The sequence below is a fragment of the Oncorhynchus mykiss genome, chromosome 18 (genome assembly GCF_057628025.1).
Source record: "Oncorhynchus mykiss isolate SJ-2025 chromosome 18, ASM5762802v1, whole genome shotgun sequence".
Classification (NCBI taxonomy): domain Eukaryota; kingdom Metazoa; phylum Chordata; class Actinopteri; order Salmoniformes; family Salmonidae; genus Oncorhynchus; species Oncorhynchus mykiss.
In genome coordinates this window covers 21,830,825-21,847,619 of record NC_143039.1, presented here as the reverse complement: position 1 = coordinate 21,847,619, position 16,795 = coordinate 21,830,825, and the positions used below count along the sequence as shown (strand labels likewise).

The 16,795-nt window shown below is 44.2% G+C and overlaps 1 protein-coding gene across 2 annotated transcripts in view; it reads right to left on the bottom strand.

Annotated features, from left to right (window-relative positions):
- Positions 1-16,795, bottom strand: part of LOC110495483 (interleukin-1 receptor accessory protein-like 1) — a 385,189-nt gene that overhangs the window by 203,623 nt on the left and 164,771 nt on the right. For both annotated transcript variants that reach the window (XM_036951893.2, XM_036951894.2), the window contains exons 4-5: positions 1,762-1,948; positions 402-555 (exon numbers count right to left, since the gene is read on the bottom strand). In XM_036951893.2, coding sequence (XP_036807788.1) covers positions 402-555; positions 1,762-1,948 — 341 coding nt within the window. The remainder of the gene's footprint in view (positions 1-401; positions 556-1,761; positions 1,949-16,795) is intronic.

Here is a 16,795-nt window from a genome sequence, read left to right as displayed (position 1 = left end):
TTTCGCAAGGCACTGTAAATACTATGGATAAATGTCAGCATTCTGACCTATTTCTAATGAGATGTCTGCTGCAACATAATCCCATCAACATTTTATCCCTGAATGTACACCTCAGATATCTGTGTTAAAAAAAAAATCTAAACGTATTCTTCATTTCAGCCAAGCAGAAGATCTGCTCATATGCAAACAACTATTGTGGCCATCCCCAAAATAGACGACGAACACGACACAGCTGCACAATGGCAATGATTATTAAATCCGCTCTCCCACAAAGAATGAACTCTGCCTCGCTGACAGACAAAACAACATGAACATTCATCAATGCCAATAAAAACACAATGCAAGTTATCCCCAGTGGCCCAGCATGGAGCACATGTGACCCGCAAAGGAGTTTTTCTTACCTGTAACAGATAGTTCTGTAGTTCTTCTCACCACGAAGCTGCCAAACTGTAATTCACACGTGTAATTTCCAATGTCATCTTCACGCACCTCCCGGATAGATAGAGTATCTCTTCTCCTTACAATGCTTTGTCTCCACTGCTTTGGCTTGCATTCCTTTGATTCAAATAGAGAGAAGGCATATGAATGTAAAACACCACGAAGAAACAGAAAAGCAGTATACAGTTGGACTTAGGTTACACTTTTTACAACATACAATGTAGACGTGGAAAAAATGGACGCCTGGCGAAATGCATCGAACCATTCCAAACTTCAAACATCTCTTTGATCACAAATGCATTCTCATCTTGTATTTAGTGTTGTTGTATTGAGTTCCTGTTTTTGGCAAGACGAGTGTGATCTATTATACAACATTATATCGCTACGTTCCCACTAGAAGAACAGCGTTTCGGTTGAAGCAGTTCATTTTGGTGGGAATGAACCCAGAGGAAGAACGAGGCCTTTGGAAAAGGGAACTTGTGTCACACAAACTCATTCACCCACAGCAGGAAAATTGGAATACCGTGGGTTGGTTCCACCTGCGCTCGCGGGTCTCCCAGAATTCAAACAGCTCCGCTTCCAGAGACAGAGCAAATAACTAAAATATTCTAGGGCCACAGTCATTATCCATATTTTAATTTGATTCACTGGGAAACTGAAGAAGCACTGTGGCCATCTAATCCGACATTCATCTAGTTTTGATGAATTGGCCCCTGGCCTCCGTCGGCTACTCTGTCAGTCTGCTGTTACACTGTGGGCAGGCAGCCGGGGCCGGTGAGGGCCACTCGTCGACTCAGAGAGCCAGACGTCTGACTCTGAGGACCCCCTCCAGTCGTTTGGGGGGAGTTCATTTCTTTGTCTTCTAGACTATTTACATCATGAACGTGGGCTGTAGACCCCTTTCCCCAGACGGTTTGAGTCTCGTGAAAAACAAATGACATCTCAGGGGGTGCTCTGCAGAGTGGCTGTGAGTTATGGGTGGATAAATCTACCTACTGTCATCAAGCAAGCACATAGGCTGCTAGACAATACATCCAAGTATGCTTAGACTAAAATAATAATATAAAATAAAAAATGTAATCTCTCATTTTTTCAATACATTAACATGATCATACAGTTCTGATTATACGCTGATAAATATATGTATAACATTTGATACATGACACATAGCAGTGGTTTCCCAGACACATACTAGGCCTGATCCTGGGCTAAAAAGCAGCCTCAGTGGAGAACCTGCCTAGGATTAATTTGTATCCTTGAAACTGCCCCTATGGCATTCAATCGGAAATAAGTTACAGACATAATGCTATAGTGGACTCTTACCTTGTACCATACTATCTCTGGCTCCTTCCCCGGCTGTACATAATCCTCAATGTCCGGACAGGTGATATCTTTACTTTTACTTAACTCTGCCTTCTCGAAGTACCTCATTTTGGAGTTGTAGCAGAGGTCTGTGTCGTTCTCCGCCACTGTCAGTGACATGGACACTTTCATACAATATGTGGAATTCCTGCAAAACATAAGTGAACAAATCAATAAGTTTAATCATTTTTGTATAACATTGTTGTTTTCTCACGCCACTATCACTATATGTTGACAGGGATACATTTGATGAAACTGTAATAAAACGGTAATAAAGCCCTTTTGTGGGGAAAAACTAATTCTGCTTGGCTGGGCCGGACTCCCCAGTGGGTGGGCGTATGGCTGTGCCCATACGGGCCAAATGAATGTATTTCAATTGACTGATTTCCTTATATATACTGCAACCCAGTAAAAATGGTTTATATTTTGGTCCAGTATACATTTGGAAAGTGAATGCAGGTACTTGAATAACGGATCAAAACATTCTTAACTCATTAAACTTTTAGAGTCAGCCCTACTTGTTTCATCTAAACCATTGACACCCAGATACAGTGAGCCATCTGGTTCGGGGGGAGAATATGGGAAAGTTTGACATTCTCCTCTCTCGTCAACGTGAAGAATCATCTCTCCACCTCCACTCAGCTGTGGCTGGTTGTCCGGACCGTTCTTACAGAGCTGCATTGTGTTTTCTCACCCATCCAGGAGGAATGTAAATGATGCGGGAGAGATGAACCTGGATATCACAAATTATTGATGGCAACGACAAAAGAAAAGTGGGGAAAACGGAGGTGGAAGGGAGACGAGGGCTAATGCAGAACGGCAGTTCTGAAAGTCAACAGCAGTGAAGATTGAGTGAGCCTTTTGTTTCCACGCGTTATGCAGATACAACGCAAGCTAGCAGAAAATTACTTGCCAGAGTTGATATTTTGTAACTGGTCAGACCTGAAAGAGAAAAGCCTATCAGCCCAGAGGACTACAACTGTGACTGTACTGCATAGGATATAGTTGAGAAAGCTGTGAGGGTATAATGTAAATACCAGGTCTGGCAACCCAGTCATGTACAACACTATGGCACCATACTGTGTGGCACAATATCCCTGTGCTCAGTCTAATAATCACTCTGTGTTGAATCTGTACAACTGTTCAATAACAATTGTCCCACACCAGCAGGAACTCCAGTAGCATGCTCACATGAATGAGCAGGGAGTTTGAGTCGATTGCAGTATACCCTTCCACAGCCATAGTAATACATCAGTCATTACAGCTGGTTGAGGTTTTTTATGGCTAGGTAAACAGGTTCATGTTTGGCCTTTGATGCCAGATGAGTGATTCTTAGGCAAGGATGCATGGATTTTTGGAATCAATGGACAGAGGTATTGTGAGTGCAGGGAATTCCATACAATGTCGGAGGGAAAAGCCAGCCTAATGTGATCAATGAGCTCAATCAGTGTGACCTTTGATCCGTCTATGCATCTATAGCTAATAAGATTGTCTCCACTCACGACTATCATCAGTAGCTGTGTAGCCTTGTTCTTCAAGAGGGTGAGCACTGTATCAATTGGCCCATAATATCAAATCCTTCTGGTCTACAGATTTCGACAAATGACAACGTTTAGGAAAACCTCATTGGGTAATTTCAGGGGCGCAAGCTGGTAACACAGATTTGAGGCTGAACCAACAACCAATTATAAACAAGTGGAATCCTTCTATAATTGCCACGGCATTAGCGCAGCCTCGCAGATTAGCAAGCAGTAAGCAAAGGCCCGGTCAGTCCATAGTCAGACACACCCTCTACTGGGCACCGCGGTCTGTCCGATTAAGTCTGCCCATTTTATGAAGTGGAGGATGCAAATGCGACATGATGTGGAGATTATCCCAGACAACTTGCACCAGATGGACACCTGTGCAAATGAGATCCCCCGGGTCCGCTCCCCCTGTTAAATATTCTGGGCAGTGCTGATAAACTCGCCCGGTGGGAGAGAGAGAGAGAATAGTGTCAGCCTGGCTGTTGAGTGATCGATGGCCCGGTCCAACACTTTGTCCTACGATGTCTTTCCAACGGTTCACATCCGTCACACTGCCTTTTAAGCAAGAGAGCCAGGAGGATGGAGAACAGTAGCACTTTGTTTTCAGTCAGTAGCACTATCTATACTGTATATTCATGAACAATGTGGCCAGGACAAACACACCGCTTTCAGTCCACAGTCCATCAATTACTGTATACTCATAACTAAATGTCTACTAGACAGGAAGTATAGGCTTCTGTATACTGCAGTGGTTCCCAACTCCGGCCCTCCAGTTCCCCCAACAGCACACATTTTTGTTGTAGCCCCAGACAAAAACACCTGGTACAACTTGTCAAGGGCTTGATGATTAGTTGACAAGTAGAAACAGGTGTGCTTGTCGAGGGCCACAACAAAAACATGTACTGTACTGTACTGGGTCCTTGAGGACCGGAGTTGGGAAACACTGGCATAGTGCATACTAGAGTATTCGGCTGAGTATACTTTTGGATATATTGGTTATACCAAGTGAATACCACAATATTAATGACAGCATGTCAATGGGAGCTGACGAGAGGCTGCTGTTCAATGTCAAGGCAATGACAGACAGATACCATGCAGTTCATATTAAAGTGGAGAACACCTTGGCTGACAGTTTGCACACAGAGAGCCGGAGGGCAAATGGAGGATTTGTTTCCATAATAGAAATGGTTGTTGCAATATGCGACAGGGAAGGAGGTCATGGCTAGAAGGGATACATTTTTTGTGATACTAACGGCAAAAGTAGTTTTTTGGGCATTTTAGCTAACCCTTTACCTAAACTTAACCTAATTATCCTAACCTGCTATGTAAATGCCCTTAACCTGCTGCTTAAGTTCTCCTAACCTACTACAAAAATTCAAATCTGACAAAATCTAGTCAAATCCAGGGTAGGAGTAATGGATGGTAGGTCAACGATGAACTGACTACCTCACCTTATTAAAATAATGACCAACACAATGTTGCCTGTATGAATGATTGTTGTGTCAGTATAGTACATCCACTTTTTACAAACAAAATACCTATTTGGGGTGTCACGCCCTGACCTTAGTTCCTTTTTTATGTCTCTATTTTGGGTTGGTCAAGGTGTGAGTTGGGGTGGGCATTCTATGTTGTTTTTCTATGTTTTATTTTCTATGCATTAGCCTGGTATGGTTCCCAATCAGAGACCTCTGATTGACAACCATACTTAGGTAGCCTTTTCCCACCTGGTGTTTGTGGGTAGTTGTTTCCTGTTTTGTGTTGTGTCACCTTTCAGGACTGTTTCGATTTTCATTTCTTACGTTCACTTTGTTATTTGGTATTTTTGTGTTCTGTTATAATAAATAACCATGGACACTTACCACCCTGCGTTTTGGTCCGATCCTTCCTACTCCTCAACCGATGAAGACGAAGATCGTTACATGGGGTGTAATGTAAAACAGTACCATTGGGGATCAACTATTCCCCGCTCTTGCTTGCTATCATGTCAAAATGAATTCATAATTTTTAGGACAAGGTCATTATTTCAGGAGCTTGATAAATTATTAATCACACATTATTGTAATTGAAATTAGATACCAAGGGCCAAACTTGGCAAAATCTACTTGGCAAAATCATTACATCCATTCTTAATTATTCTCTCCTAACCTCATTTATGACATCATCTCCCTTGTTTTGGTTGAAGAGAAATATGGAACATAATTCCCTCTACTCCCTCTAACTCAGTATCTGTTCCCTGCGATATTAAAGCTCCAAGCTGTAGAATTAATGTGAAACCATTCTCCTCAGACCGCAAGGTACCTGTGGGATTAATTCATTACTGAATTCTTAATTAAAAGATCTGCAAGTTCTACTTTAATAGAGCAGGAAATTGAACACTTGTTGATTCTCATTAGAGGTATACCTTAAAGTAATAATAATGTAGAAACATTGTCACAAATGTTTACAATAAATCCCCTTCACTCAATAAAAAGATAACTTGGACAATTGTCAAACTCCTTTCAACCCTTAACACATCACCTTGTATTCGACTGGACTAAACATCAAAATCTCACAAACTGGTGAAACCAGTGCCATGGACAGCGGGCCATGACCTTTAGCTGGACCTTGCTGGTACATCAGGCTCCACCATGAGGCACGCTAGCCCAACTCAGTCCAGAGCTCGGCAAACAACCAGCCAGCTAGCAGCTGCCAAATCAGCACTGATGACAACCTGCACCCAGTGGCCAGACAGACCAGGGCTACAGATGACCCATAATCAGTATTTTATGGTCAGTGCATTATTTATGACCCAAGCGAAGGTCAAGTTGGCATGGCGTGCTGCGGTGGGAGGCGGTGAGGAGTGGTGGGAGGACTGAGGCTCTACCTGTGGCCTGCTCCATAACTCATCTGTCAGCACACGAGGCCAGGTGATTAACTGCCCACTCCCCAAACCTCACTTTGGGCCAACAGGCCTCCACTTAGCCTCTGTCTCTGGAGAGAAGGTCCAAAATGTTGAGCTACTCAGCCGCTTGCGGATTTCACATCTCCATAAATGACTATGGAGAGAGACATGTTGATCTTCTATGCCAGGGATCATCAACTAGATTCAGCCGTGGGACGACTTTTTCTTGAGTGGATGGTCAGGGGGCCAGAACATAATTACAAATCATTTGTAGACTGCAAATGGACCGCAAGAAGCACAAACAGAAATAATATTTGACTAAAACATAATCATTCCAAACCTTGCTTACATTTGTATACGAACACATATCTGTTATGTGTTGGAATACTTTGGAATACATTTCCAAAATTAAAATCACTTGGAGCTGATTTGCTGATGTTTTTGCAGGCATTAAATGTCTCTCCCCCAAACACACACACACACACGCACACACACACACACACACACACACACACACACACGCGCACACACACACACACACACACACACACACACACACACACACACACACACACACACACACACACACACACACACATACACACACACACACACACACACACAGCCCTGTTTTTTTCTCTCCATGCAGGATCTGTTATCCATGTGGGGGAGAGAGGATAAGAGGGAACTCTGCTGCATCATAAGCATTATGTGACTGGTTATACAGCACCTCAATTAACTACTTTAGTCACCACACATTCATTATGTGACTGGTTATACAGCACCTCAATTAACTACTTTAGACAACACACATTCATTATGTGACTGGTTATACAGCACCTCAATGAACTACTTTAGTCAACACACATTCATTATGTGACTGGTTATACAGCACCTCAATTAACTACTTTAGTCAACACACATTCAATATGTGACTGGTTATACAGCACCTCAATTAACTACTTTAGTCAACACACATTCATTATGTGACTGGTTATACAGCACCTCAATGAACTACTTTAGTCAACACACATTCATTATGTGACTGGTTATACAGCACCTCAATTAACTACTTTAGTCAACACACATTCATTATGTGACTGGTTATACAGCACCTCAATTAACTACTTTAGTCAACACACATTCATTATGTGACTGGTTATACAGCACCTCAATTAACTACTTTAGTCAACACACATTCATTATGTGACTGGTTATACAGCACCTCAATTAACTACTTTAGTCAACACACATTCATTATGTGACTGGTTATACAGCACCTCAATTAACTACTTTAGTCAACACACATTCATTATGTGACTGGTTATACAGCACCTCAATTAACTACTTTAGTCACCACACCTTCATTATGTGACTGGTTATACAGCACCTCAATTAACTACTTTAGTCACCACACCTTCATTATGTGACTGGTTATACAGCACCTCAATTAACTACTTTAGTCAACACACATTCATTATGTGACTGGTTATACAGCACCTCAATTAACTACTTTAGTCACCACACCTTCATTATGTGACTGGTTATACAGCACCTCAATTAACTACTTTAGTCACCACGCCTTCAGTATGTGACTGGTTATACAGCACCTCAATTAACTACTTTAGTCACCACACATTCATTATGTGACTGGTTATACAGCACCTGAATGAACTACTTTAGTCACCACACCTTCATTATGTGACTGGTTATACAGCACCTGAATTAACTACTTTAGTCACCACACCTTCATTATGCGATTGCACCTCAATGATCTACTTTAGTTACCACGCCTTCAGTATGTGACTGGTTATACAGCACCTGAATTAACTACTTTAGTCACCACACCTTCATTATGCGATTGCACCTCAATGATCTACTTTAGTTACCACGCCTTCAGTATGTGACTGGTTATACAGCACCTCAATGATCTACTTTAGTCACCACGCCTTCATTATGTGACTGGTTATACAGCACCTGAATTAACTACTTTAGTCACCACACCTTCATTATGCGATTGTACCTCAATGATCTACTTTAGTTACCACGCCTTCAGTATGTGACTGGTTATACAGCACCTCAATGATCTACTTTAGTTACCACGCCTTCAGTATGTGACTGGTTATACAGCACCTGAATTAACTACTTTAGTCACCACGCCTTCAGTATGTGACTGGTTATACAGCACCTCAATGATCTACTTTAGTTACCACACCTTCATTATGTGACTGGTTATACAGCACCTCAATGATCTACTTTAGTCACCACACCTTCAGTATGTGACTGGTTATACAGCACCTCAATGATCTACTTTAGTTACCACGCCTTCAGTATGTGACTGGTTATACAGCACCTCAATGATCTACTTTAGTTACCACGCCTTCATTATGTGACTGGTTATACAGCACCTCAATTAACTACTTTAGTCAACACACATTAATTATGTGACTGGTTATACAGCACCTCAATTAACTACTTTAGTCACCACACATTCATTATGTGACTGGTTATACAGCACCTCAATTAACTACTTTAGTCAACACACATTCATTATGTGACTGGTTATACAGCACCTCAATTAACTACTTTACTCACCACACATTCATTATGTGACTGGTTATACAGCACCTCAATTAACTACTTTAGTCAACACACATTCATTATGTGACTGGTTATACAGCACCTCAATTAACCACTTTAGTCAACACACATTCATTATGTGACTGGTTATACAGCACCTCAATTAACTACTTTAGTCAACACACATTCATTATGTGACTGGTTATACAGCACCTGAATTAACTACTTTAGTCACCACACCTTCATTATGCGATTGCACCTCAATGATCTACTTTAGTTACCACGCCTTCAGTATGTGACTGGTTATACAGCACCTCAATGATCTACTTTAGTTACCACGCCTTCAGTATGGGACTGGTTATACAGCACCTGAATTAACTACTTTAGTCACCACGCCTTCAGTATGGGACTGGTTATACAGCACCTGAATTAACTACTTTAGTCACCACGCCTTCAGTATGTGACTGGTTATACAGCACCTCAATGATCTACTTTAGTCACCACACCTTCATTATGTGACTGGTTATACAGCACCTCAATGATCTACTTTAGTTACCACGCCTTCATTATGTGACTGGTTATACAGCACCTGAATTAACTACTTTAGTCACCACGCCTTCATTATGTGACTGGTTATACAGCACCTGAATGAACTACTTTAGTCACCACGCCTTCATTTTCTTTATCTGCACATCTTATGCAAAGTTGTCGTTTTTCATCCCAGGTGTGATGGAGAACTCCAATCCATCTGACTGAGAGCTTTTGGCAGTGCCTTGGCTGTCCTAACTCTAGCTGTGCTGTTACCTTTAACATGCAGTGGTCTGTCCTGCTCTATTACCCCGTCTCTAATCCCTCAGTGAATGGTGCCTTGAGGGAAATCATTTCACCCAACCCTGTATTTTCAACTAGATTCCATAACTTTATGAAACAATTTGTCTCTTTCATTTTACCGTGACCTTATTAATTTGTCCTCCCAAAACCTACGGGCAAAATGTATGGCCACTCAGAAATATCTTGCATACTAAAACCTATACACTGAGTAGGCCTATATCCGTTTGGTACAGACATATTTCAATGAGACAGTAAAATGGTCAAAGTTCCTCTTTAAAGTTCCAAGTTCCAAACCACTTTGATTCTCTCTTTTTTCCAAACCTGTTCATGTTATGCTTCTCCTCCCTTGAGTGACAGCTGTAGTATAGGGGTTGTCTCGATCAGAGTTCTAGCATTTGTGAATAGGGGGCTGCGATGGAGGGATGGGAAGAGGGTGAGGATGAGGGAGGAAGGCAGTGTCAATTGGATTCTGCTGAGGAAGAAAGTGCATTCTGACATTTTGTCTGTCAGATAAAAACCTCATCTGATATGACGAGAGAAGGTCAGTGTCTCTACTATCAGATACCGCTGGTCCAAGTCTAGTTTGATGCCTTTCTCTCAGCCTGCCTACTTGGCTTGGGAGGCATAGTGCAGATAATAATAATAATAGATTTATTTTATATAGCGCTTTCATTTCAAACAGAATCTAAAAGTCGCAACAACAACAAAAAAACGATATCAGATAGGAGATTCCCTTCAAATTCAACTCCGGACAAAGAAGCCAGTTCCACTCCATTTTTTCATTCTTCCTCTCTAATCAGGGATTGATTTAGACATGGGACAACAGGTGAGGGAAATTAATTATCAGGTAGAACAGAAAACCAGCAGGCTCCGGTCCTCGTAGGGTAAGAGTTGAACACCTCTGCTGTAGCCTACTGCTGATTTCAGAGTCATTTTGTAATATTACAATATACTAATAATATCTACCATACACTCATGTCAAATGTTCACGGCAGTGGAGGCTGGTGGGAGGAATGGAATAAATGGAACAGAGTCAAACATGTGGTTTTCATATGTTTCATGTGTCATGTGTTTGGGCACCTGAGTGTTAGAGACACCCTGGTTTGAATCCAGGCTGTATCACAACCGGTCGTTATTGGGAGTCCCATAGGGCGCCGCACAATTGGCCCAGTGAGGTACAGGGGCAAATTTCCATTTGAGAAATGAGTAACATGACCTTTCAAAAGAATTGTCCTGGGTAGCCGTGCGAGGACACACGATTGTGACAGGTGAGGATGTGGTAATGCCACCCATCTCCTCAGCCAATCCCAGCCTCAGATTTCCTCCCGCATGCAGCCTCTGGGATTCAGGCTTCAGGCTTAATCAAATGGAACTGAGGCAAGAGCACAGGACAAATCTCCAATCAGCAAAAGCGTGAAGAGTGTCTAACAGATTGATGCAGACCTTAACACATGCATCCGCTGGATTAAATCCTATTCCAATCACATCGAGTGTGCATCCCAAATGGTACCCTGTTACCTATATGGTGTACTACTTTTGACCAGGGCCCGTGCACTATATAGGGGATAGAGTGTTATTTGGGAAGCACCCTGAGAGAGGCCTTGGGAAACCTCACAAAGAGCACACAAGTGGCTGGCTGAAGTATTAGGACGTATATTTGTGTAATAGCTCACCGTCAATGCATCGTTACTGTCGAGTGGCAGATATTAAACAGAGGGCAAAAACCTCAATATTACACAGTAATCGTTCTGTAAAATGGTCACACAATATATGCGGTGCCACAGTTGAAAGGATCACTTTGTGGTACCATGAATGTCTTTCAGACACAGTGGAATTTCGTTTTTACTTCCTAGACAAAACCTTTACACCTGTGTCATTACAAAAAACTATAGTTCACTGCTTGCTCAAGATAAAATAAATGACTCTAATTTGCCTAACAATGTACTTCATCATCCTTTTTAATGGACCATGTATTCTCTGATGAGTTTAAATAGTAGGAAGACTCCATAATTCATAGCAAATTAATTAATAAAACATTTCTCACTTCACACTCAAGGCCATAACATGAGGTGTCCCCTGTCTAGTAGGAGCATGGTAATACATTGAAATTGGGAATGTGTGTGCATGTGCATGTGCGTGTGTGTGTGTGCATGTGCGTGTGTGTGAGCATGTGTGTGTGTGTGTACGTATGTTTTCCTCACCAAAGGGCAGAAAGAGAAGGCTACCATTTGTTACTAGAAAGCATTTACCACCAAGAGGTAATTCTGTCTCCACACACTCACTCACCTCCCAGCCTCACACAGACAACAGCCAGGTGCCTGCCAGGTAGACATAACACAAACACAGTCTAGAATACATCATACACTCCCCCTCACCTCCCCCTCCAGTCCCCCCTCCCTCCTTAGTCTCTGGCTCTGATTGGCTGTGACGGCGGGGCTGGATCAATGGGACAGGGCTTGACTGGTGGCAGAGTGACGGAGTGTCTCTGGACGTCCCATTTGACTGAGAGATCACCAGCTGGGCCCTGCAGCGGAATACTAATCCAGTCTCTCCTTCCTCTGGTGACAGCCAAGGCATGGTAGGACAGGACATGCCTTGACACCATTAATAACACGAAGGCCCTGAATGCATGTGAACAGCCAACTGCTAACTGCGGATTCCCCCTGAACTATTCCCTCATGTGGCTCTGTGACATTTCTCTGTTTGCTCACATTATCACACCAAATCAAATCAAATAAAATGTTATTAGTCACATGCGCCGAATACAACAGGTCTAGTAGACCTTACAGTGAAATGCTTACTTACCAAAAGTGCAGTTTAAAAAAAATATGGATAAGAATAAGAGATAAAAGTAACAAGTAATTAAAGAGCAGCAGTAAAAAAATAACAATATATACAGGGGGGTACCGGTACAGAGTCAATGTGCGGGGGCACAGGTTAGTTGAGGTAGTATGTACATGTAGGTAGAGTTAATTAAAGTGACTATGCATAGATGACAATAGAGAGTGGCAGTGGTGTGGAGAGGGGAGGGGGGCCAATACAAATAGTCTGGGTAGCCATTTGACTAGATGTTCAGGAGTCTTATGGCTTGGGGGTAGAAGCTGTCAAGAAGCCTCTTGGACCTAGACTTGGCACTCCGGTACCCCTTGCCGCGTGGTAGCAGAGAGAACAGTCTATGACTATGGTGGCTGGAGTCTTTGACAATTTTTAGGGCCTTCCTCTGACACCACCTGGTATAGAGGTCCAGGATGGCAGGAAGCTTGGCCCCAGTGATGTACTGGGCCGTTCGCACAACCCTCAGTAGTGCCTCGCGGTGGGAGTCCGAGTAGTTGCCATACCAGGCAGTGATGCAACCAGTCAGGATGCTCTCGATGGTGCAGCTGTAGAACGTTTGAGGATATGAGGACCACTGCCAAATATTTTCAGTCTCCTGAGGGGTAATAGGTTTTGTCGTGTCCGCTTCACGAATGTCATGGTGTGCTCGGACCATGTTAGTTTGTTGGTGATGTGGACACCAAGGAGCTCTCAACCTGCTCCACTGCAGCCCTGTCGATGAGAATGGGGGGTGTGCATGGTCCTCTTTTTCCTGTAGTCCACAATCATCTCCTTAGTCTTGATCACGTTGAGGGAGAGGTTGTTGTCCTAGCACCACACGACCAGGTCTCTGACCTCCTCCCTATAGGCTGTCTCGTTGTTGTCGGTGATCAGGCCTACCACTGTTGTGTCATCGGCAAATTTAATGATGGTTTTGGACTCATGCCTGGCCGTGCAGCCATGAGTGAACAGGGAGTACAGAAGGGGGCTGAGCACGCACCCATGAGGAGCCCCCATGTTGAGGATCAGTGTGGCGGAAGTGTTGTTACCTACCCTTACCAACTGGGGGCGGCCCATCAGGAAGTCTAGGATCCAGTTGTAGAGGGAGATGTTTAGTCCCGGGGTCCTTAGCTTATTGATGAGCTTTGAGGGCACTATGGTGTTGAACAATGAGCTGTAGTCAATGAATAGCATTCTCACATAGGTGTTCCTTTTGTCCAGGTTGGAAAGGGCACTGTGGAGTGCAATAGAGACTGCATCATCTGTGGATCTGTTGGGGCGGTATGCAAATTGGGTCTAGGGTTTCTAGGGTTTCTGGGATGGGGTGTTGATGTGAGCCATGACCAGCCTTTCAAAGCACTTCATGGCTACAGATGTGGGTGCTACAGGTCAGTAGTCATTTAGGCAGGTTACCTTAGTGTTCTTGGGCACAAGCATTATGATGGCCTGCTTAAAACATGTTGGTATTACAGACTCGGACAGGGAGAGGTTAAAAATGTCAGTGAAGACACTTGCTAGCTGGTCAGCGTTTGCTCGCAGTACATGTCCTGGTAATCCGTCTGGCCCTGCGGCCTTGTGAATGTTGACCTGTATAAAGGTCCTACTCACATTGGCTTCGGAGAGCGTGATCACACAGTCTCCGGTACAGCTGGTGCTCTCATGCATGTTTCAGTGATATTTGCCTCGAAGCAAGCATAGAAGTAGTTTAGCTCGTCCGGTAGGCTCATGTCACTGGGCAGCTCTCGGCTGTGCTTCCCTTTGTAGTCTGTATTGGTTTACCACATCCGACAAGCGTCAGAGCCGGTGTAGTATGATTCAATCTTAGTCCTGTATTAACCAGGGAGGACCAAGGACGTCTGTTTGATTGTTCGTCGGAGGGCATAGCGGGAATCCTTTTAAGCTTCCGGGTTAGAGTCCCACTCATTGAAAGCGGCAGCTCTAGCCTTTATCTCAGTGCGCATGCTGCCTGCAATTCATGGCTTCTGGTTGGGGTATGTATGTACGGTCACGGTCACCAATGATAGATTATTTATATCAATTATATCCTTCCTGTTTGGCCCTGTCCGGGGGTGTCCTCGGAGTGGGCCACAGTGTCTCCTGACCCCTCCTGTCTCAGCCTCCAGTATTTATGCTGCAGTAGTTTATGTGTCGGGAGGCTAGGGTCAGTTTGTTATATCTGGAGTACTTCTCCTGTCCTATTTGGTGTCCTTTGTGAATCTAAGTGTGCGTTCTCTAATTCTCTCCTTCTCTCTTTCTCTCTCTCGGAGGACCTGAGCCCTAGGACCATGCCCCAGGACTACCTGACATGATGACTCCTTGCTGTCCCCAGTCCACCTGACCGTGCTGCTGCTCCAGTTTAAACTGTTCTGAGCCCTAGGACCATGCCCCAGGAATACCTGACATGATGACTCCTTGCTGTCCCCAGTCCACCTGACCGTGCTGCTGCTCCAGTTTAAACTGTTCTGCCTTATTATTATTCGACCATGCTGGTCATTTATGAACATTTGAACATCTTGGCCATGTTCTGTTATAATCTCCACCCGGCACAGCCAGAAGAGGACTGGCCATCCCACATATGCTCTCTCTAATTCTCTCTTTCTTTCTCTCTCTCGGAGGACCTGAGCCCTAGGACCATGCCCCAGGAATACCTGACATGATGACTCCTTGCTGTCCCCAGTCCACCTGACTGTGCTGCTGCTCCAGTTTCAACTATTCTGCCTTATTATTATTCGACCATGTTGGTCATTTATGAACATTTGAACATCTTGACCATGTTTTGTTATAATCTCCACCCGGCACAGCCAGAAGAGGACTGGCCACCCCACATAGCCTGGTTCCTCTCTAGGTTTCTTCCTAGGTTTTGGCCTTTCTAGGGAGTTTTTCCTAGCCACCGTGCTTCTACACCTGCATTGCTTGCTGTTTTGGGGTTTTAGGCTGGGTTTCTGTACAGCACTTTGAGATATCAGCTGATGTACGAAGGGCTATATAAATACATTTGATTTGATTTTAATTTGATGATAGATGTGATGTACTCCACAATGCCATTGGAGTAATCCCGCAACATGTCTCCTGGTCCTCCCTGGTTAACATGTCTCCTGATCCTCCCTGGTTAATGTGTCTCCTGGTCCCCCCTGGTTAATGTGTCTCCTGATCCTCCCTGGTTAACGTGTCTCCTGGTCCTCCCTGGATAATGTGTCTCCTGGTCCTCCCTGGTTAACATGTCTCCTGATCCTCCCTGGTTAATGTGTCTCCTGGTCCCCCCTGGTTAATGTGTCTCCTGATCCTCCCTGGTTAACGTGTCTCCTGGTCCTCCCTGGTTAACGTGTCTCCTGGTCCTCCCTGGTTAATGTGTCTCCTGGTCCTCCCTGGTTAATGTGTCTCCTGGTCCTCCCTGGATAATGTGTCTCCTGGTCCTCCCTGGTTAATGTGTCTCCTGGTCCTCCCTGGTTAATGTGTCTCCTGGTCCTCCCTGGTTAACGTGTCTCCTGGTCCTCCCTGGTTAACGTGTCTCCTGGTCTTCCCTGGTTAATGTGTCTCCTGGTCCTCCCTGGTTAACGTGTCTCCTGGTCCTCCCTGGTTAACGTGTCTCCTGATCCTCCCTGGTTAACGTGTCTCCTGATCCTCACTGGTTAACGTGTGCTGCCTGCCTGGCTGCAGAGATTGGAGAGATCGAGAGGAGAGAGACGGAGAGAGATTGAGAGACGGAGAGAGATGGAGATAGAGACCGCGGGGGAGAGAGGTGAGGGTTGAAGGGTTGTGGGGTCACCCAGGGGAATAGAGAGGTGAGGGTTGAAGGGTTGTGGGGTCACCCGGGGGAATAGAGATGAGGGTTGAAAGGTTGTGGGGACACTGAGGGGGAGGGAAATAAGGCTTGAAAGGTTGTGGGGACACTGAGGGGGAGGGAAATAAGGTTTGAAAGGTTGTGGGGACATTGAGGGTGATGAAAATGAAAATGTTGGTGAAGAAAACCACCCAGAGGGTAAGAGAGAAATGAAAGGCTGTAGCAACACAGATTAAAGTGTGATAGTGACTTTTGGAAGTAAGACTCATTCTGCTGGCGTGGTTTATAAGATACAGCAATGACTCCGTCCATCCATGCTCTGCTCAAAGACCCTGATCCTAATCTCTTTCTCTCTACAGCCACAACGTTCCTCTTTTGTCTCCCTCACTGTGCCCACTGCCTAATCCAAATTCAATATGTTAACATATGCGAGGGCCTTGCTACATAGGAAAATGCAAAGCTGAGTCCAAAGGAGCGCATCCTGGGATTCTGCTGTAGTGTTGTGATGATTGGGCCCGAAAAGAGGGGAGGAATTATAAGTCATATCTCCATAATGACAGTGTACGCTATTGTTGGGATCTG